The 24974-nt window shown below is 35.3% G+C and overlaps 1 protein-coding gene across 2 annotated transcripts in view; it reads right to left on the reverse strand.

Moving 5' to 3' along the window:
• Positions 1-24974, reverse strand: part of KANSL1L (KAT8 regulatory NSL complex subunit 1 like) — a 129148-nt gene that overhangs the window by 95793 nt on the left and 8381 nt on the right. For both annotated transcript variants that reach the window (XM_056111555.1, XM_056111554.1), the window contains exon 2: positions 9509-10625. In XM_056111555.1, the coding sequence (XP_055967530.1) occupies positions 9509-10596 (1088 nt within the window). In that variant the 5' untranslated portion in view covers positions 10597-10625. The remainder of the gene's footprint in view (positions 1-9508; positions 10626-24974) is intronic.

The raw sequence follows: 24974 nt of genomic DNA on the forward strand, positions 1-24974 counted from the left end.
AGCCCGAAGCAGAGTTGGAAGTGGCCAAAACCAAAACAAAATTAAAAAACAAATATACTAATGAGTACACAAATTGTTATTATCCATGTATCCTTTTTATTCTTTTAATGCAACTGAAAGAATAAAAGAATATTATAACCACCTTCATTTATTATATTTTTTATTAGCTAAATTAAATGAACCTATTCATACAAGACACTATATTATAAAGTTCTACAGGAAGAACCAATTACCTCATATTCAACAGGAAAAACTAAAATATCAAATAAGCGGTTAGTATCCAGTATACACAAGATACTGGTAGAACCTTACAAGGAAAAAACCTTCCAACCCTACCAAAAAATAGGTTTAAGAAATGAACAGAAACTTCCACAATAAGTAATACAGTCAAAAAGCACATGAAAAAATGCTCTACATTACTAATTATTAGGGAGATGCAAATCAAAACAACAAGATATCTAACACCATAGAAACTGGCACATATTAAAAAGATCAAGAATAGCCAGTGCTGGCACAGATGCGTGGAGAAAGGGACTCTTATTTATTGCTGGTGGGAATGCCAACTGGTCCGGCCATTTGGGAAAACAGCACGGACATTATTCAAAAAACTAGAACTTGAACTCCCATATGACCCATCAATACCACTCCTGGAAATATATCCCAGGGATGCAAAAAAGCATTGTAGAAATGATATCTACACTGTATGTTTATTGCAGCACGGTTAACAATAGCCAGAATCTGGAAACAATCTGAGTGCCCAAGAACAGATAACTGGTTAAAGAAACTTTGGTACATCTACACAGTGGAATACTATGCAGCTATTAGGAGAGATGAAATCATGAAATTTGCTTATACATGAATGGATATGGAGAGTATCATACTAAGTGAAAAAAGTCAGAAAGAAAGGGATAGACATAGAATGACCACTCATTTGTGGAATATAAAATAACGTAATATGATACTAATATCCGAAGAAGTAGACATATAAGCTGGGAGGATTGCTCCATGGTTTGGAAACCTACCTCATATACTGGGGGAGAAGGGAGTTAGGATGGAGAAGGAACCACTACGTCAATGATGGTTGGAGGAATCTCTCGGGATGGGAAATGTTCTGAAAGTAAATTAAGGACCAAATATGATGGCTTCTCAGTATGTGTATTGCAAAATGATGCCTAAAAATAGAGAAAATAAGAAGAAAGGTACCTAACACAGAAGCAGAAAGTAGGGATGCAGTAGGGATAGCGGTAGAGATATTGAGACCTTAGTGGTGGAAAATGCACACTTATGGGGAGATTGATATTTGATCATTGTAACACTGAAACTCAATCATGAAAGCTTTGTAACTATATCTCATGGTGATTAAAATTTGAAAAAGCAAAAAATTCCTATAAATAATAGTGAATGGAGCATGGCTAAAGAATACAAAATTAATACGGGAGATATTATTTTCTTATAAATCAGCAATAAACAATTTTAAATAAAAAACATAATATCATTTATATTAGCACCCCAAAAATCAATAAGGTCCCCAAGCCCACCAGGAGTTATAGAAGTACAGAGTCAGGAATGATCCCTGAGCACCACCAGGTGTGGCCCCAAAACAATAAACTCTAATGTAAACTATGAACTTTGGATAATTACTATATGGCAATATAATTTCCTTTGTTGTGACAAATGTACCATTTTTGTGGGGGATGTCACTACAGAAAAGATACCTGTAGGGTAACACTGAATATGGGAATTTTCTGTAATTTATAGTTAATTTTTCTTTGAACATAAAACTAAGTTTCTTAATAAAAATACAAAATAAAAAACCAAAATGTTAAAAAATATATATAAATTATACTTAAAAAGTATAACAATAGCTACTTAAACTGAGGTATTACTTTCCTCAAAGATAACAACATGCCATAACAGAACAGAAATATCACTTTAGCACTTGTAAAGTAACCGCTAGAAATTTAACTATTGATATATCTTATAGGTATACTTCTGACTCTTTCTTACTTCTCATCACAAGCAAAAAAAGTATTACTACTCACTTATTATTGCAATATCTATTATTTTCACTTGACTTAAACACAAAACTATTATTCATCTCCTTCTGAATGGTCAAAATTAAAAAGATAATAAATGAAAAAATATTTTGTAAATAATTTTTAATTATAAGTAAAAAAATAATTTTCTTTATACAAATATATTCTTATTTACCCAAATTTTTAAAGGAAAACACATTACCTAGAGTTATTTATGTTAGCAAAATTGAAACATACCAAGAAAGCAATGAGTGCACATTTTTATGGGAGTTTTTTTTTAAGTGTTTTGTGTGTGTGTGTGTGTGTGTGTGTGTGTGTGTGTGTGTGTGTGGTGGGGGTAATGGCAATGATCACAGATCACTGCTGGCTCTGCACTCTGGAATCACTCCTTGGCTGAGGTGACCATATGAGATGCTGTGGATCAAACTTGTTCAAGGCAAATGCCCTACCTGCTGCAGTATTGTTCTGGTTCCCATTTTTTATGTATATTTAAAAGTACACACTACTTTTTTGTGTGTTCGCTTTCAATTTGAAGAGATTTATCTCATGACCACAACTAAATATTGTCAACATTTTTCCCTTCTTTCTTGATGACAGCCCAATTATATTTTTTCAAAAATGTCCTTAGAACGAACAGCCAAAGGTGGTTGCTCATTTGTACACAAATATATAAATTAAAAGAAAAATTTAATACATAGTTTTAATTTAAGGAATTAAATTGATTTTTCTCACCACATCAAAAGTTGTTTTTAAGGGTCTATTTCACAGTGATTCAATTGAAAAAAAAACAGAATTAAAATAACAAACAAGAACAACCAGTGCTGGTGCAGATTTGGGGAGAAAAGGACTCTCTTTTGTTGGTGGGAATGCCAACTAGTCCAGGCTTTTTGGAAAATAACACAGATTTCTCAAAAAACTAGAAACTGAGATCCCATTTGACCCACAAATGCCACTTCTCGGAATATATTCTGGGTCCAAACACAGACAGCAGAAATGTCATCTACACTTCTATGTTATTTGTAGGACTATTCACAATAGCCAGATCTGTAAACAACCCATCAACAGATAAAGAAACTATGGTACATCTACACAATGGAATACTACGCAACCACAGGAAAAAAATGAAGCAATGAAGTTTGGTTATAAATGGATGGACATAGAAATTGTCATGCAATGTGAAATGAGTCAGACAGACAGGGACAGACATAGAATGACTGCACTATTTGTGCTATATAAAAAGCATAGTATGAGACTAATAGCCTACTGGTTCACAATTGGAAATTTGCCACAAGTGTGTGTGGAGTGGAGGGCAGTTTGTCTACAGAAGGGACCACTATGACAATCACAGTTGGAAATGATCACTCTGGACAAGAACTAAGTGCTGAAAGCAGGTGAAAGAATATACATGATAACCTTTCAGTACCTGTAACACAAACCATAATTCCCAAAGGGAAATTGGGGATGGGGGCAAGAGTACCTACTGTGGGGGGGGGCGGTGAGAGGAGGGGAATATACATGGTAAGAAAATGATGGAATATTGTATGGCTGATACCCAATCATGAACAACTTTGCAACTCAATGTACACTGGTTAATGTACAGTGGTGAAGGGATGGGTGTTGTAACATAGCATGACTGAAACCCAATCATTAACAAGTTTGTAACTGTATTTCTCACAGCTATGATTCAACTAAAAAGATTAAAACAAAACAAACCCAAAGGAGAAGTGTATATTTATTGAACAGGACGGTCCTTTGGGACCTCCTTAGTGGCTAGAAGTGGCTACACTGGTGGCAGGTGTGTTGTTGGTATAAAAACATGAATAAAAACATTATTAACAGTATTGTAAATCATAGTTTCTCAATAAAGATTTTAATGAAAAAATTTTAATGAAATTTGTAATTGCCAACTCAAACTTTTATAAATTTCCTGCTATAAATGTAAACATTAAAAACTGTTCTCATTCATTTAGCACTTACTACAACCCACTAAAATGCACACAATGTAGGCATAGGTATACAATGATCAAAAAAAGTAATAGCCCTTAGACCGCTTATAAATTAAGTAAAACTCAGTTTTAACACTACCACTATAGATTTTAGGATTTAAGTTATGAAATTCTCATTCATGAAAGAGCATAAAATTTTAATTGTCTCATCACTCACTTAAAAATTCAGATCCATGGCTATAGACATAGCTCATGGCTATAGACAGGCTGAGTACATGCTTCATAAGGAGGAAGCCCTGGCTTGATCCCTGGTACCACATAGTCTACAAAGCATTACCAGAAACGATACCAAAACACAGACCTGGGAATAACCCCTAAGTAGTGTTCAAATGTTCCCCACACAAAACAAAATATGAAACAAAGCAAAACTTTCAGATCCATAAAACAAACCTTTTAACTAAGATTTAACCCTGAGATTTATTAATTAAATGCATATGCATTTGAAAAATGATTTTAAAAATCTAAGAAAAATAACAAAAAACTTAAGCGTATACTAGCAATATACTTTAGGGTGGAGTGGCATACCTGGCAGTGCTCAAGACTTACTCCTGACTCTGAGCTCAAGGATCACTACTAGTGGGCTTGAGGGGACCAGATAGGGTGTGAGGAAAGGAAATAAACCCAGTTGGCTGCCTGCAAGCCAATCCCCCTATCCACTTTACTATCACTCTGCCCCCAACAATATAAATATTTTAAAGTATAAAGTGAATTCAACAACTAAACTAGAACTGATTAATTTTAATAAGGATAATTTTGTATTCAAATCAAAACATATCAATAACTAAAATTGTGCCATTGATTTTCCAAGTACAGTCAATGCTAAAATTAATAAAATGCTGAGAAACAAAAATGTTTTAGCATTAGTAAAATATTTTTACTACTAATAATATTTACTATTTTTACTAATAAAAATATTATTTTTAAAAATAAAATTTGTACTCAATGTTTAAACAGGTATATAAAATGTCAACTATAGTTGAAAATAAAAAATAAAAATCCCAAATAATCAAATATCTCATAAATTAAAAGTTAGAAAAACACAGTATTATGGTTTGAATTAAACAGATGAGTTTTTATGACCATCCAATCTTCGATAAGGGGGCAAGAAAAGGGAAGTGGAGCAAGGAAAGCCTCTTTAATAAATTGTACTGGCAAAACTGGATGGCTACATGCAAAAATGTGGGCTCAGATCTCTGCCTAACACCATGTACAAAAGTAAGATCAAAGTGGATTAAAGACCTCAACATCAGACCGAAATCCATCAGGCACATTGAGGAAAAAGTTGGCAAAACCCTCCATGACATTGAAGCTAATGGTATCTTCAAAGATGTCATGCCGCTGGCCAAACAAGTGAAAACAGAGATAGACAAATGGGACTATCTTAAACTAAGAAGCTTCTGCACCTCAAAAGAAACAGTGACCAAAATACAAAGACAATCCAGAGAATGGGAAAGAATATTTGCCTAATACACATCCGACAAGAGGGTGATATCAAGGATATACAAAGTACTGGTTGAACTCCACAAGAAGAAAACATCCAACCCCATCAAAAAATGGAGCGATGAAATAAATAGAAACTTTCTCAAAGAAGAAATGCAAATAGCTAAAAGGCACATGAGAAAATGCTCCACATCATTAATCATCAGGGAGATGAAGATCAAAACCACAACGAGATACCATTTCACACCACAGAGACTGGCCCACATCCACAAGAACAAAAGCAACTGGTGCTGGCACGGATGTAGTGAGAAAGGGACCCTCCTTCACTGCTGGTGGGAATGCCAACTGGTTCAGCCCTTTTGGAAAACAGTATGGACGATTCTCAAAAAATTAGAAACTGAGTTCCCATTTGACCCAGCAATACCACTCCTGGGAATATATCCCAGAGAGGCAAAAAAGCATAGTCGGAGTGACATCTACACTTGTTTGTTCACTGCAGCACTCTTTACAATAGCCTGAATCTGGAAAAAACTTGAGTGCCCAATAACAGATGACTGGTTAAAGAAACTTTGGTACATTTACACAATGGAATACTATGTAGCTGTTAGAAAAGATGAAGTCATGAAATTTACATACAAGTGGTACCACATGGAAAGTATCATGTTAAGCGAAATGACTCAGAAAGAAAGGGATAGACGTAGAAAGATTGCATTCATCTGGGGAACGTAAAGTAATAAAATAGGAGACTAACATCCAAGAATGGCTGAGATTAGTACCAGGAATTTTATTCCATGGCTTGGAGGCCAGCCACACATGCTAGGGGAAAACAGAGCTAAGATAGAGAAGGGAACACCAAATAAAGGGTGTTGGGAGGATCCTCCCAGGATGAGAGAAGCATGCTGAAAGTAGACTACAGACCAAACATTATTGTCACCCATTGCCTCTTTTGCAAACCACAACACCCAATAGGAGAGAGAGAACAAAAGGGAATTCCCTGCCACAGAGGCAGGGGGGTTGGGGGTATGGGGGGGTAGGAGGGATACTGGGATCCGTGGTGGTGGGAAATGGGCACTGGTGGAGGGATGGATATTTGATCATTGTATAATTTAAACCAAGCACAAAAATTTGTAAGTCTACAACTGTACCTCATGGTGTCTCACTAATAAAAATTTAAAAAAATAAATAAATAAAATGATTATAAAAAATTTCTAGGCAAAATAAAAAAAAGATGAGATTTAACTATATAAAAAACTTAAACTTCATAAGAAATTTAACTTGAAGTTACAGAGAGATAGATAGACATGGGTTCTACCAACCAGTGCACCATAATATTAAGTGGTGAATAATGTATGAGGATAGCAATATATTTTAAAGAACTGATATTAAACTTAGAGGAATTACATGCCAAATATGCATGTTTCACATCGCTGAAGCTATTGATTATGAGAAGAAAAGGAGTAAGAAACTTTTCAAACCTGAGCCCACTTCTTCCATGCTAATGAATTTCAATTTTTCTCAAGAAAACAGCAAATTTGATTTACCCCAAATAGAATGTATACTGCTGTAAGCTTTTTCTAAATATCTGTCTTAAGTTTGAAGTTCCCATTTGTGTACATTTAATACAAATATTTCCATGTAAGCATTGTCCTACTAAATTCCACTAAATTCAAAGAGTAATTGCAAATATTAAAACATTTTGATGAATTTATTACTAGTAATATATATGTCACTGTCACTGTCACTGTCCTCCCATTGTTCATCGATTTGCTCGAGCGGGCCCAGTAACATTGTGAGACTTGTTACTGTGTTTGGCATATTGAATACAACACGGGGAGCTTGCCAGGCTTTGCCGTGCAGGCGAGATACTCTCAGTAGCTTGCCAGGCTGAGAGGGGCGGAGGAATCGAACTCGGGTCGGCCATGTTGGCTGCGTGCAAGGCAGACACCCTACCCGCTGTGCTATCGCTCCAGCTGCGGGTAGGGTGTCTGCCTTGCACGCAGCCAACATGGCCGACTCGAGTTCGATTCCTCCGCCCCTCTCGGAGAGCCCGGCAAGCTACCGAGAGTATTCGATATGCCAGACACAGTAACAACAAAGTCTCCAATGGAGACGTTACTGGGCCCGCTCGAGCAAATCGACGATCAACGGGAGGGCCTTTACTTACTCGCATTATATACATGATAAATAAAATATTTTTAAAGTATAGAATGTGGTTTATACTCTTACCATTAGTCTTAAAATATATATTGGAAATTAATATACGTTAAAATTTGATCTAATGACAAATTTACATGACCCTTTAAGTATAGATTAATAGATTTTATTTCTCCTATCAACTTAAAAAGAGACAAACCTGTTAAATTCAACAACAAAAAAGTAAATAATTATTTTCAAAGAATTATCTTCAAAGTAACAAAGTATTATAAATATAAAAACAAACTTCTGAACTTTTTTCAGAACATGTACTTACAAGCATCAATGATACAATGTTGTAAAAGTTGCATGGTTCAACAGAAAGTGCATGAGTAGTGTCACATTTATGGGCAAGAATACTAGTTCCACCACTTAGTTGGCATTTTACTAGGGGAAATTACTTAACCATGTTGAGCCTGGTTCTTCTTAATAAAATAAGTATAATAAACAATTAGCTCTCTTGGTTGTTGAAAAGATTAATAATGTTATGTGGATATCTGTTCTTAATAATTACCAACTTTTGCATTCAAACAGATTTTAAATTTATTGATAAGAAAATACCAAAAGACCTGAATGCTTATTTTGTGTTATGCTTCATTCCTAATTATAAAAATTAATATGCTAATTTATCTACTAAAATAATATGTTCAGCTCCTAATGCTATAATTATTCTTATTCATCCTGGAAATTTGTTTAAAGACGATATGCTGATTCCTCTCCAAATAAAAGATACTTATTTTTATACTACTACCTAAAAAGTAGATGGTTGATTCTTGGTAGGTTATTTTTTAGTGTAACATGAAAGCTGTTTCATACAAATTTCATACGTGTATTTATCTAAATACATATAAAGCATTCCCATTCCCAAACTCCAAAATAAAGATATCTAAAAATATTTAAATCTTTCAAGTAGATTCCCCAAAGTAGTTTTTCAAGGACTTTGCCCATAAGTAAATGGTAGCATATAATAAGCACCTGATGGGTATCTTTTTATTTTTGCTATTATACTAACCTAGCAAAAGTTGACCTATTTGGTAAAGACCAGAATATATGAATATAGTGAGCACAGACATATGTATAGAAAGATAAATATACATTTTAAAAAATATATAATCACTGAAGTAGTAAGAGTTGCCTCTGTACAGACCACAAAGTTATGAGTTATAAATAGTTATAACAGATGAATCACTTAAACAAAAATTTAATTATCTTTGGTCTATTCTATCATGGTAAGAGTCTTAACCCTTGTATTATAACTCCAATCCTATTCAAAATATAAAATTACTTGTTATACCTAGTTAGTTATAATTATTTTTTTATGGAAACATTCCAGATACAGTACTTGAGTAATTTAGGGTTTTTTTTTTTTTTTCGGTTCTGAGGCCACATCCAGCAATGCTCAGGTGTTATGCAATCAGGAATCACTCCTGATGATGCTTGGGATGCCAAAGATCGAACTTGGGTTGGCTGCATACAAGGCAAGTGTACTTCCCACTGTACTAACTCTCTAGCCTCTTGAGTAAATTATTTTAAATAGAACGTTCTTACAGTACTATTAAGTGAATATTTAAAATTCACTGGTTTCATAAATTTGATTATGACATTGAAAGAATTCCTGGGCCAAAGAGATAGCTTGCCTTGCAGGTAACTGGACACTAGAGTTTTATTCATCGTACCATGAGGTCTCCTGAAGACCACCAGGAATGGTGGGGCCACATAACCCACCCATCCCAAAATCAAAATATATATTTAAAATTCCTTTTTAACATATCTAGAAACTTGGAAAAAAGTCTTCTACATGCATATAAGGTCTAATAGTAATTTTGCACTTACACTGACACATTTTTTCTAATGGTATATTCATCCAAATCATCATCGGAACTGCTATCAGTTGCATCAGAATCCAGACCCTCTTCAACATGAGACAACAGCCCTGTAGCAGACAATGCAAATCTTTGGATTTCTGCAGCAGTACATTGTGCAAAGCCATTTTTTGTATCATCCCACAATTTATTCTCTGCAGTCAATATATTGACTTCTGGCTTAATTTCAGTGCATTTAGGTAAAGTGTTTTCCAAAATTGTGGCAGGTTCATGAAAGATCTTCATTTGGGGGAGCTGATGTTTCACAGAAAATTTCATTTGCTGACCATAGTGCTTAACAACATGCTTTGCTAGGAGCATCTGCAAATGTTTCTGAGTTCTTCTAGCCTGGCTAAGTAAAATCTTCTGTTTACTTACACAATGAAGTAAACGAGCATTCACTTCTTCTTCTTTTTTAATAGCTGAGGAACTTGTAGGCACATTTGAGTTGCCAGATCCAATTTTCTTTTGGGTACAGTGTAATAAACCCTTTTTAATCTCAGCATCAGTAACTTTATCTAAAAGTACATTCTTTTGGTACCACTTATAGTTTTTCAGTTGTACTTTATCAACATTAGTGTCTTTGGCTATATTTGAATCCAAAATAATATGTACATCTGACACGCATTGGCTTGTGGTATCTGAGAGGGGTTCCTTTTTGATGAACTCTTCAGAATGAGAATGACAGATTTTACTGAGCTGAATGTTGCTGCCATTACACAGTATATTTTTCAGCTTATTGCAATTGGGTTCCCCTATTTTCTTTTGTTTACAATTCTCACTGTATTTATTTAAGGTAGAGTTAGAACTCATTAAAAGAACTGTTTGATAATGCTTTGAAGACTGAGGGGAGCCAAAGTGTTTTAAGTTCACAAAATTAGTGTTAAGATTAGGTTCAGGAGTTGGAAATCCCAGCATCTGAGAGAAAGTGTCTCCCTTTAGCTTTTCATCTACAGTTCTTGGACTTTCCATGCACAGCATCTTGTCAGATTCCATGGTGCTTGGCAAAGATGAAAAGCAGATACCCTTTGTTGCTGCTTCTCTTAGCGCTGGGGTCATGGCGAATCTTGCAGATAATTACTGGAAACCTAAAATAATGTAAAAACAAAAAATAAATTATCACAAAATGTCTTGTATTTACATTTTCACAAGGGTACTGATATTTCTTCTGATTAAGAGAATTGGAAAACAGAGGAATTGGCTTTTATAAATTGAAAACAAATTCCTCTATTTTCCAATTCTCAGATTACCTCTACCATTTCTAGTTCAAAACAAATTCAACAAGGACTAAACTATTCTTTAACTGTGACTTCAATCAGTATTGCCCAGTACTAGGATAGTAAATTTTAGAGAAAAAGAAGGGGGAGGAGGAGATAGTAAAGTAAGTAGGGCATTTGTCTTGCATGTGGCTGTTCTGGGTTCAACCCCCAGCTCCCCATACAGTTCCACGAGTACTAGCAGGAATCATTGCTGAGCACAGAGCCAAGAGTAAGCCCCAAGCACTGCCAGGTGAGCCCCAAAAAATAGAAACAAAAATTTAGAAGAAATAAAGTTTGTGGGTATTATTATATTTCAAGATTCTGTTCTGGAACAATATTTAGAGAGAGTCAAATGATTAAGAACCTATTTCATATCTTAAAAATGACCCAAAATAAAATGTGTAAGTCATGAAAACATCAGAGAGTCAACATCTAACCTGGAAATTCAAACTAAAAATATGATTTAATCCCATACTCTAAGTCAAAAGAAAAATCCTAATATTTATAACAAATTGTTCAAATCTTCATTTCTCAAACTGTAAAAGTTGAACATATCCTAAAATATATAACAATATGTAAGTTAACTGAACTGCAACGAAAAGATGTCTAATTGCGGTATCTGTACAAATTGAAAAATTTGTATAAAATTTTCTGGGAAAGTGGCATTAGTATTTTTTTCCCTTCTCACAAAGGGATAGTCGTTGTTGTTATTACAGAAGCAGTCATTACTTCCTAGATAACATAGAAACTGTGAAACCAAATTAGACAAATTTCATACATGTTATCAAAATAACAAGAATAAAACAACATAATTCTGATTATTAGAATAAGCCAATTGCATAAAATGAGGATTTAAAAATATAAATATATTTAAAAGTATATATTGACAAAATATTTATATTAACAAGGTTTAAAAATATATATCATTAAAAAAGTTTTAAAAGATATTTTGGAACTATGTTACTCCATATTTTTTGTTTCAACACAAATGGCAGTTAGCATGTTATTAAAATTGCCACACTCCCATGCTATGTGTCCAGATGCTAATATATGTTTATACCTGTAATTCTTACTTAAAAACTCAAAACCAATACACTCAACCAGTGCTGGTTCCATCCCCACATCACAGAGCCAAGAATAAGCCTTGAGGAACCACAGACCCAGGAGTAAGCCCACTCTGGGTCACACCTGGCAATAACAACATATGCTGATTCTTTGCAACAACTATCAAACAAATATGAGCCCTAGATTTGATCATCTTCCCTGACAATAAAACTAAGAAGACAGTGATAATATCAAATTACAACAGTCATTCATTCTTTATTTGGGAATAATTATCCATGCCACAACATATTACATACAAAGCAGGATTTTAATGGCAGCTAAGAACCTATTTCATATCTTAAAAATGACCCAAAATAAAAATGTGTAAGTCATGAAAACATCAGTCAACTTGTATGTGTATATGTGTGTGAGATGCCAGGAAATGCCTAGGGCTTCAAACACCTGAAGCATGTACTCTATACCACTGAGCCACATCCACAGCTGACTTTATTTTAGGGGGAGGATGAAGGACACATAGCCAGCTCTATTCAGAGTTTATTGTGCACTAAGGGATCATACCGGGTGAGTTCAGGGGACCATATGGGGTGCTAGGGATCAAACTTGAATTAGCCATGTGTAAGGCTAACCATGTGTAAGGCTAATCATGCCTTACACACTGATGTATCACTGCACCCCCACCCCACCTGACCTTTTAAATACATCTGACCATATATATATTTAATTTAAAACCAAATATTAAACAATTTAGATAATGTTTGTTGAATAGGATATAATAGACACTATCCTAAATACTAGTAAGATGTATATGAACACAAAAAATACGTTTTTTCAATATTTCAAGACATAAGATAGAACACAAGGAAATGGTAACACATCACCTGTTCATAGATCGAGAGGATTGATATCATCAAAATGGCAATATTACCCAAAGCATTGTACAGATTCTATGCAATCACTATAAAGATATCCATGACATTTTTCAAAGAAATAGAAACACTCGAAATTCATATGAAAACATTCCTGAAATTCATATGGAACAATAATCTACTTCCTTCACCCTAAGAGCTAAAGCAATTCTTGGAAAGAAGAAAATGGGAAGCATCACTTTCCCCAACTTCAAACTATAATACAAAATGGTAGTAATTAAAACAGTGTGGTATTGGAATAAAGGAATACCCTCAAATCAATGGAGTAGAGCAGAAAATCCAGAGGCAGACCTTCAGGTCTATTATCAGCTAATCTTTGATAAAGATTAAAAATATGAAGCAGAGCATGAAAAGACACTTTCATAAGTGGTGCTGGGAAAACTGGTCAGCTACCAGCAAAAATTAAAAAAAAAATTAAACTCAGACCTTTTTCTAATGCACACAAGTAAAATGAAAATAGGTTAAAGACCTTGATATCAGACAGAAATTTTTAAGGTAGAGAAAAACATAGGCAGAATTCTACCAGGCACTGAAGCTAAAGGCATCTTCATAGATCAAAGGCTGCTGACCAAGCAAACAGAAGCAAAGATAAACAAATGGGACTACATTTAATTAAGAAGCTTCTGCACCTAACAGGAAATGAAAACCAGAATACAATGAACACCACAGACTGGGATGAATTATTTGTCTGCCACTCATCTGATGAGAGGTTAATATCAAAGATATATAAGGCACTGGAAGAACTTTACAAGAAAAGAACATCCAACTTCATCACAAAACATAGACTAGAAATGAACAAAACTGCCTCAAAAAAAATACAAATGGCCAAAAGGCATAGGAAAAAATGCTCTTTGTCACTATTATCAGGGAGATGTAATTCAAAACAAGAAGATATCACCTAACACTACAGAGATGGGCACATATCAAGAAGAATAAGAACAAGTACTGGTGTGGATGTGGGGAAAAAAGGAATTTCATCCATGGCTGGTGGGAATGTCAACTGGTCTGGCCTTTCTGGAAAACAATATGGTCATTCCTAAAAACTAGGAATTGAGCTTGCATTTGACCCAGAAATTCTACTTCTTGGAATATAGCCCAAAGGTCCATAAACAAAATGGAGAAAAAGACATCTGCACCCCTATACTCCTTTCAACTCTATTCACAATAGTCAATATCTGGAATCAACTCAAGTGTCCAAGAATAAATGACTGAAAAAAGAAAATACGTTACATATACAAAAGAATAGTACTTGGCCACAAGAAAAAATAAAACCATGCAATTTGCTTCTAGGAGGGACCTAGAAGGGTGTCATGCTGAGTGAACTTAATCAGAAGGAGAGACCTACACAGAATGATCTCTCTCATATGCAGAATATAGCACTGTCCTCCATTGTTCATCAATTTGCTCGAGTGGGCACCAGTAACATCTCCATTGTGAGATTTGTTTTTACTGTTTTTGGCATATTGAATACATCTCGGGGAGCTTGCCAGGCTCTGCTGTGTGGGCGGGATAGTCTCGGTAGCTTGCCGGGTTCTCCGAGAGGGATGGAGGAATCAAACCCAGGTCAGCTGTGTGCAACCCTACCCACTGTGCGGAATAAAAAAAAAAAAGGTAATAATGGAGTAACAAATGTCCAAAGACAATGGAAACATGAGAACTGGTATTCAAGAGGTAATATGCCACTTGGTTGGTCTGGGGGAAGAAAAGTAAAGTGTACAACCAGGAGAAGGAGAAAGGTGCTGAAATGTGGTAAAGGATTATATTTGAAACCCTATTAGCAACAGTAAATCATGGTGCACAAACTTACTTAAAAAAAAAAAAAGCAGCGCTTCTTGTAGAGGCATACTGCTGGATGGAAGGTAAACTGGTTGGGGGAGGTGGCACTGGTGGAGGAAGTAGGCACTGGTGAAAGGATTGATGTTGAACACTGAATGTCTAAAATTCAATCATGAATAACTTTGTAACTGTACAAAGTCTAAATTATTTTTAAAAAAGAAAAAGAAAAAAGTTTCTATTTTCACAAAGCTTAACTTTTAGGAAATTATGTAAAATTAACAAATAAAAAAGCACCAGTAAATACAATGGTGTTTATGTAAAAACTAAACAATGCAAAATGACTATGACTATGTTAGAACAAGGAGTAGTAATTAGTTTAGATTTATAGATGAAGGAAGATCTCTATATGTTTATAACATCTGCTCTGAAACCTGACAATAAGTAAGTATTCAATATGTATGGTGACAGTCTTCAAGAAAAAAAGAGAAAAGCAATGGAACATTAAGGCAATAATATATGTAATGTATCTATAGAGCAAAAAAGACAAATATGTCCAGAACATATTAAAAGAAAAATTAAGCTCAGAGTGGTAGACAGGGTTTGAAGCTGAGAGCAAACCAAAGCAACCGAATAAACTTAAACAAGGAAGTAAAGTGATCTGATTTACTTTTTTTTTTTTTAATTTTAAAAACAGTACTCCATTCTGTAAAGAAAGGATTTACAATGGAGAGAAAAATAAAAACAACTTGCAGGAATATAAAAAGAACAGAGATCCATTAGGAAAACATTAAAGTGAACAAAATAAGAGACTGGTGCCTTTGGCTAGTGTGGATCACCCCCGCCCCCAAAAATGGATTACTTAAAGGAGATATTACAAGCTAAGAAATTACAAAACTTGGAATTTTGTAAACTTTACACAAAAAGAAACTCTGAATCAAGTATTATTCCTATGGTTATACCTTGAGCAAGTGAGTGGCAGTGGTACTTTTTGAAGCAAGGCAGACTTGGAAGGACAGAAAGCAGAGAGAAAATTAAAAATGCAAGTTTCAGACATGCTGAATTTGAAGTGCCTATTAGCCATCCATGTGGAGTTAGGTAGATTAACAAACCTAGAGTTCAAATGAAAATTCACAGATGGAAATAATTTCGAGGAGCCACTAGCATATGTACTTAAAGCCAATGGCAAAATAAAAGGGGGGGGGGGCTAGGGAGAAGAAAGAGGCAAAGAAGAGAAGTGTAGTATCAATCAAAGACTGGAGTTCACTCACATTATCTAAAACACACACACACACACACACACACACACACACACACACACAACAAAACAGAGGATAAGCTCTCAAAGCAGCCTTAAAAGGATATTTTAAAAGTCCAGTCCTACCCTCCACTGGCAAAACAACTGTGATGAATCTACTTAGATTTTTCCATCTCATCACCAATACTCTTACCCTACTTTTCATGGCCAAAGGAATTTTTAAAAATTCCAACATTAATGTCACAGCACCACCTGTAGGAAATAAAATAAGCAATCCCAGCAGAAAAAGTCTGAAGGTAGTCATTTCCAAATTAAGATGGAATTCCTCAATAACAAATAAGAAGGATCTCCTAATAGCAAATATACAGAATAAAAGAAAAAAATGCTACCTTATTTTTAAATAAAACAAAGCAACCAGTTGATTCTGTGTATGTATGCATGTGTTGCCAGGGATTACACACATGTGGTCTCACAGACATGAGGCATGCATTCTACCACTGAATCACATTCCTGACTGTTATAAGGGCTAGAGGGGTGGTGGGAAGCAAAACTTAATGAACTTAAAGATTCTTAATTAAACTTAGAGAAGCAAGTGCTTCTTCATGTATATGTACATATATCTTTTAAAGATATATATATATATATATCTTGAAAGACTTTTACTAAAAGCTACAATCAGTGCAAGGATTTTTTTCCTAAGAAGACCATTTTTTTTTATATTTCAAAGGTACTGAGTACCAAGAACAGACTAAATTCAATCTAGCTAACACAGAAATAATAACAAGTAGATTCAATTTTGCAGAAGAGTAATATCAAGAATTGGAGGGTGGAAATCACAGCAATGTCTCAAACAGAAAAGAAGACAGAAACAAGATTTGTAAAAGATGAAGACAATTTGCAGGGAATTTCAGACACTATTAGAAGGATAAACATCAGTCATGGTTGACTAGAGGTATAAAAAGAAAAAAGAGTGCAGAAACAATATACAAAGTAATAATGAGATATTATATAAGGTAATATATTAACTATATATGTAAAAAAGCAAAGACAAATCCAATTTTTTAAATTAAAAACAAAATACAGCAAGGCATGTTACTGTTAAATTATCAAAATTCAATGATAAAAAATATTGGTGACTGCTAGGGAAAAGAAAAAAAGTAACATGAAGGAACACTAATGACGTTTTTAATCAAACTAAAATCCACACAGCCAAGAGGACAGTGGAATGACATATTCATGTAGAAAAGTTAGAAAGTGACTGTCAAGAACCTTACCCTTATCATGCAAATATGAAGTAAAACATAGAAAAACAACAAATTTACCAGCACAAGATATGCTCTGCAAGGAATACTAAAAGAAATACTACTACATGAAAGGAAGAAACAAATTACCACAATGTCTTGTCTAAAGAATAAGCAGTAATAATAAAATAAAAAATAGAAAAATAGAAACAAATGCATGAAAAAACAAAATGATAAAAGGGACGGGGGGGGGAGGAGAAAAGCACAGAAGGAATATAGTCAAATGATGATAAATTGATATCAGTACAAAAAAACTGTCTTTTAGACATAGAAAGTATAATAAAAAATTTCTATAGTAAGCATGAAACAAAATCTGGTGCGGATATACAAAAAGTGTACATAAAATTTGGAGCAGATATACAAAAAGTATACATAAAATCTGGAGCGGATATACAGAAAGTGTCCAGACTTTGCATGCTGAAAGTCCAGGTTAGACCCCAAGCATCTCATAGTCCCCAGGATACCACTGGAAGTTACCTGGAACACCATGTTGAGATAATACCCAGAACTGAATTTGGGAAAAAAAGTAAAAGGAGGAAAACAAAAGCACAGGGGAGGAAAGGGAAGGACAAGAAAAGGGCAGGGCAGGGTGCAGAGGACAAAAAGAACCAGAACACAAAAGACAGATTAGACAGTAGGTAAGCACCATTAAGACAAATGGGCAGTAAGCAAATAAAATGTCAAGACACAAAATCAATACATATAAATTACTGCATTTCTATAAAAAAATAAATCGGAGGAAAGGGAAATTAAGAAAATAACTCTATATACATTTGCATCCAAATAAAATGAGTAAATCTAACAAAAGGTGAAAGACCTATAAAATGAAAATTAAAAAAGCATCACTAAAAGAAGTAGGCGATACAAAGAGATAAAAGTACATCCTGTGTTTTTGGAAGAACAAACATCATAAAGCAGTTATTGCACCTGAAACAATCTTCAGATTCCAGGCATTTTTATTTTAGTTTAGTTTTTAATTTTTGGCCACACCTGGTGATGCTCACGGGTTATTCCTGGATTTGCACTCAGGAATTACTTGTGGAGATGTTTGGGGGACCATATGGGATGCCCAGAATCAAACACAGGTCAGCAGCATGCAAGGCAAGTGCCTTACCCACTTTACTATCACTCAAGCCCCTGAAACACTTTTAAATACTTTTAAAGAATTTATACTTAAAAATTTTGTATAGGACCACACAACTCAGAATTGCTAACACAATTCTGAAAGAAAAATGAACCATCATGTTCCCTAGTTTCAATCTACATTATAAAAATAGTAAGAATTAAAAGTATTTAATCAAAAACAGGCACATAATTCAAAAGAATAAATGAGTCTAGAAATATGCCTAAATAAATATGAATAGCTACAATAAAAAAGTCAAAAGAAACCCTCTTTTTATTTTATTTAGCAATTGAAAGATAATTGCTTTTATTTGGTCTTAAATATTGAAAACAGTTTGATGAAGTTTTTTTTTCTTTCTTTTTTTTAATTAGTGAAACACCATGAGGTACAAGGGGAGTCCCTTTCTCCCCACATCTGCACCAACACGGGTTGCTTTTGTTCTTTTGGATGTGGGTCAATCTCTGTGGTGTGAGATGATATCTCGTTGTTGTTTTGATCTGCATCTCCTTGATGATTAGTGATGTAGAGCATTTTCTCATGTGCCTTTTAGTCATTCGGATTTCTTCTTTGACAAAGTTTCTGTTCATTTCATCAATCCATTTTTTTGATGCGGTTGGATGTTTTCTTCTTGTGGAGTTCAACCAGTGCTTTGTATATCCTTGATATCAATCCTTTATCGAATGGGTATTGGGTGAATATCCTTTCCCATTCTGTAGAGCTTCTTAGTTTCATATAGTCCCATTTGTTTATCTCTGGTTCCACTTGGTTGGTCAGTGGCATGTCATCCTTGAAGATACTGTTAGCCTCAATATCATGAAGGGTTTTGCAAACCTTGTCTTCAATGTACCTTATGGATTCTGGTCTGATGTTGAGGTCTTTAACCTATTTCGATCTGACTTCTGTGCATGTTGTTAAATTGAGGTCTAAGCCCATTCTTTTGCATGTGGTTGTCCAGTTATGCCAGCACCATTGTCAAAATGGCAATATTCCCCAAGGCACTTTACAGATTCAATGTGATCCCTTTAAGGATACCCATGAAATTACTCAAAGAAATGGATCAAGCACTCCTAAAATTCATTTAGAACAACAAACACTCACGAATAACTAAACCAATTCTTGGGAAAAAGACGATGGGAAGTATCACCCTCCCCAACCTCAAACTCTACTACAAAGCAGTAACAATTAAAACAACATGGTACTGGAACAAAAGAAGAGCCACAGACCAATGGAACAGGGTAGAATATCCCTACACACAACCCCAAATATATCAACATCTAATCTTTGATAAGAGAGCAAGAAATGTGAAGTGGAGCAAGGAAAGAAGCCCTCTTTTTAAAATGGTGTTCTGCCCGGGCCTTCTAGATCTCCCCCTGCATCCCCTGCCCTGCCCCCCCACTCTCTAGTACTTCCAGAAACCCCAGAGCCACATCAACATTTCATCATTGCTGCCTTGTAAGCCCATCTATCAGTTCACTTTCAGACAGTCATAAAATATCCAAAAAGATTAATTATAGCACTGTCACTGTCCTCCCCTTGTTCATTAATTTGCTCGAGCAGGTGCCAGTAATGTGTCCATTGTGAGACTGTTTTTGGTATATAAAATATGCCATGGGAAGCTTGCCAGGCTCTGCCATGCGGGTGGGATATTCTTGGTACCTTGCCAGGCTCTCCAAGAGGGATGGAGGAATCAAACCCGGGTCGGCCATGTGCAAGGCAAACGCCGTATCTGCTGTGCTATCGCTCCAGTCCTCGTTAGCACAGTAGGTAGCACTTCAGTCTCATAGAGTGATTAATTAAACACAAAAATTTCCCAAATAAAACACTGTTCCCAGGCTGAACCTCTGGGGAAGCCTTGGGAGTGGGGCTGGACAAATCCCTGCCCTGCTAAAGTCTCTGTAGCACACTCACACCCCAACAGCTGCCACCACGCATATGGTGGACTTCAAGGTCTCAAGCCTCTGCTGTGCAGATATGCCAAACTGCTGAAAATTTCAGGTACACCAGAGTTTTTTGGATGTCTTCTCAGGTCTTCTCAGAGCAGTGGTGGGTCATCTCTTCACATACCACCCTCCCCATCCTATTCCCACCCCATACTTCCAGAAGCCCTGGAAGCCCTATTCCACCACCACCAACAGGTAAGCCCACTGTCTAGTTAAATATTCTGGATTTTCTGGAATGCATTGCCACATTCGCAGTGGACAACATTTTCATATTCTGCAATATCTGTGTCCCAGTAGAAGTTATATGAGATTTCATGAGAATGCAACATGGAAGCCAACTAAGCTCAATGAACAAAAACATTAACACAAAAGGCTCAGTTAACAACAGTTTAGTAAACCCTCAGACAAGGACTTAATGTCCCCATGGTGAGATATAACAATTTTCACAAATTATTCTTTTTTTTAAGTTTCCACTGTTTATTTATTCACACCTCTTCTGTCAGATATCTTTCTTTTCCAAAAGCTCAGAGTATCTACATATTTTTACTGAAGTACTTTTGATAATTCTATTAGTTATTTAGTGGTAAGAAGTAATATAAAAATAAATTACTCTTGGCCCACTACAGGGGGAGGCTTGAGGGATGATTCAAAAAATGTATATATTGACGGTGGTAATGCTACTTGGTAAGACTTTATTGAAAAAGCATGCAGATTTCTTTTAATTTAAAAATTAAAAATGGAAATTCCATATATCAGTAATACCACTGCTAGACATTTACTGAAAAATATGAATGCAATAGATACTGGAATCCATGTTTGTAGAAGCACTATTCACAATAGTCAAATATATAATCAGTCTAAATGTCCACTGAAATGAATATATTAATTCAAATACTATTCTTATGTTAAAATTAATGAAACTGGGACAACACAGATATTATATGAGTAAAGACCCTTGCCTTGCATGGAGTTGACCCTGGTTTGAGCCCCAGAACCAATCACAGCTCAGGAGTGACCTGGAACACAGAGCAAGGTATAGCCCCCAACACCACCATTTGTAGCCCTAACTTCCCTCACACACAACCCTTGCCATGGCCTATATAAATACACACACACACACATACTCACACACACACATAAATGAAATTCATCTGAGAGCTCTAAGAGGTGGACACATGCTTTGATTATTCAAGGTCCCAAGTTTCACCACAATGGCATAGGACCCATCAGAGATAGCACTGAAGACCACTCCACACTGCCAAAAGTGGGCCTGGTGGCCCAAATCACTGCTGTGCCTGAACACTGAAACATCTGGCCCATATGGTCCACTATCACTGGATTGGCTCCTCGGCCCCCTGAACATTTTTTGGGAATACCACCTCCAAATAATGAAATTGTGTACTTCACAGGACAAAACTGATGGAGTTTGAGGTGACTATACTATGTAAATAAGGAAGAGAAATAAAAATCATTATTGGGTGATTTTCTTCATAAGTGAAATATGAATAACTAAAGCAGAAGAATTGGTAATAAAGAACAAACTAATTCTTAGACTTACAGAAAACTAGATGGCTATGAGAAGGAGATAGGAGGGGGTGAGAGGAATAAAGAATGGGATCTTTCTGGTGGTAGAACAGCATTTAAACTTTGGTGGAGAAAGTGGTAAGAATTACACACACAGAGGTGTGAAGCTAAATATTTCTATTTCTATAATATTGTAAACCAATGTTCACTGTATCATTGTCTTCCCACTGTTCATTGATTTGCTCAACCAGGCGTCAGTAACATTTCCATTTGTCCCAGTCCTCAGATTTTAGCAGCCTTTCCTTATTTGTTTATTATTATTATTATTCCTCAATGCTGCCATATTGGAGGCTTTTTCAGAGTCAGGGAAATGAAACCCGTTAAAGTTACTGTTTTCGGTATATCGAATATGCCACAGGGAGCTTGCCGGGCTTTGCCATGCAAACCAATGATATAAAATTTAACTTTTTAAAAAACTACAGTCAGTGAAGGAAGAAATTTTAGAGTATATAAGACTCAGATAACAAAATACTTAAAAGCATAGGTAAATGACATATTACTTTCTAAGGATTATTGAAAAGACTTGCTTATTCTCGTTTAAAGACAAAATAAAATTTCTCCAATTTTTAAAATTAAATTAAAAAATAAACTGCCCCACTCCAGACATAGCTTCCATGAAAAAGAAAAAAATATTCAACCCCAGCCCCCTCTAGCCATCCTGTCCCATCTAATGGGGAAAAAAAATGAGAAGCATTTGTGAGGTTTACAACCTATAGGCACAGGTCCCCTAAAAGAGAGTCCTAATGATCAAATGATAGAACTGGTCCTCTATCTCCATAGCTAACTAAATAAATGTGTATCAATTCTTTTGCTTAATATACCAAGCCCTCATTTAACATTGTCTATAAAGCCTTAAAATCTACAACCTTTAACCAAAAGAATCTATAAAACAAGTATCATTCTATTCAACACATTTTCATTATAATGCTGATAGGAAGAAATAAATTCCAGTGCACCTTGAATGAAACAATGATATTTAAGGGCCAGCTATACAATATGCTTCCTGTTTCAGTAAGACATAATATAAAAACAAAACCACAGTTTGAAGCTGGAGAGACAGGGGTTAAGTCACATACCTTACATGCAGCCAACCATGGTTCATTCGCCATCACCACAGTGCCTTCCCTGACTCCCCTACTCCAGCATCTGTGTGTAGTGCAGCAGTATCTCTTAGTAAACTACCCACCATAGTTTAGAAACACACACACACACACACACACACACACACACACACACACACACCATAGAGTTTTAAATGATAAAGAATCAGAAACCCACAGAATGCAACAATAAACAGAACATAAAAACACAAGCAAGGTCTCCGATAGAAAAAAGCTGAGAACATGATTTGGCATTCTAAGAAAGTGTAAAAAAGGAATTCTAGAGAACAATTAGCATAGTAACAAAATGAAGAGTGCCTCTGATGTACTCATTAATAGACTAGAAATTACTAAAAAAAAAAAGAATCTCTCTTTGAAGATACCAATAGAAATTATCAAAGTGAACTCGAAAAAAGAGGAAGGAGAACAAAACAGAATATTCATGAATTGTGAAACTTATAAAAAAGAAGTAAATATACCTGCAACTGGAAATACTAACAGGAAAAGAAAAAAATAAGTATTTGAATCAATAAAGACTGAATTTTCCCAAAGTTGTTAGTCAAACCACAGATCTCAGAATTTTAGAGAATAAGCAAAGTAAATGCCAAAAGTGAATCAAATAGTACTTAAATTTGGCAAATTAAATGTAACACTGTAGCACTGTCCTCCCATTGTTCATCAATTACCTCGAGCTGCCACCAGTAACATCTCCATTGTGAAACTTGTTATGGTTTTTGGAATAACAAATACGTCTCGGGGAGCTTGCCAGGCTCTGCCATGTGGGCGTGGTACCTTACCAGGCTCTCCGAGAATGACAGAGGAATTGAACCTGGGTTGGCCGCTTGCAAGGCAAACAACCTACCCACTGTGCTATAGCTCCAGCGCCGTCTTCAGCATCTTTTGATTTTGAATGATTTATTCAAAGAATAAAATTCCTTTGAAATTTTAAAATTTCAAAGAAGGGGTTCATAGAAATAAAGTTGGGGTTTTCTGGTGTGATAGAGGGATAAAATAGTTTAGAAACATTTGGATAAAATATTGTTCAATAGAAATAAGTTGTGAGTTACATATGTAACTTTTAATTTGCTACCATATATCCAAAACAGACTCAACAGAACTGAAAACATGAGATCTAAATGGCAATTACTGAAACTTTGTAATGTGCCTGTCAAGTTTTCAGGCCCAGGTGTGGAGTAGGGGTTGGTGTGGGAGGAAATCTGGAAACACTGGTGGAGGGAAGCTGACACTGGTGGAGAGATTGGTGTTGAATTACTGTATACCTAAAACTCAAATAATAGTAACTTAGTAAATCATGGCTCTTGATTAAAAAAAATTAAATAAAATAAAAATAAAGTTAGAAACACAAAATATTATTCCATCTATAAAAGCATATGAATATAGGTTCTGAAACACAATGTTATTTTATAGTAAATACAAAGACCATTTGGACCAACACATTTCAAGTGTTCAAACAGTAACAACTGAGGACTACTATATTAGACAGAGGCAATATGGGTTCGATTCCTGTGCCCCTCTCGGAGAGCTCAGCAAGCTACCGAGAGTATCTCGCCCTCCCAGCAAAGCCTGGCAAGCTACCCGTGACGTATTCAATATGCCAAACACAGTAACAACAAAGTCTCAAAAAAATGGAGACGTTACTGGGTCTGCTCGAGCAAATCGATAAAGTATATAAGCCCCCAAAAGTAAATACAGGCATTAGAATATTTCTGTCCCCCAAATTCTCAAGCATATTATTTAATATTTTATAAAGCAATACAAGTTTATTGATTCTGTGATGTCTTAATTCCATTAAGTCTAGAGAATTTTAGATTTCAGATTTTGTATTTTTTCAGTTCTAAAATAGACTAACATTTTAGGTTATACAGAAAGAATATGAGAAAGGCAAGTCGTCAAACAGAACTCAGTTTCTCATTATGTACATAACTGTATGGGAAAAGAAGTATTTGGGCATCATTTAATTTCTTTCTAGTTGCTAAATTGCTCAACACTACATTCTAAGGGGACTAAAAGGTCCAACTACGAAGAACTGTGTTTTCCTCCTCCTGCCATCACAGTGCACTCACAACAAAAACTGGAATAATCTACCC

Source organism: Sorex fumeus, unplaced genomic scaffold (assembly GCF_029834395.1).
Source record: "Sorex fumeus unplaced genomic scaffold, SorFum_2.1 ptg000014l, whole genome shotgun sequence".
Classification (NCBI taxonomy): Eukaryota; Metazoa; Chordata; class Mammalia; order Eulipotyphla; family Soricidae; genus Sorex; species Sorex fumeus.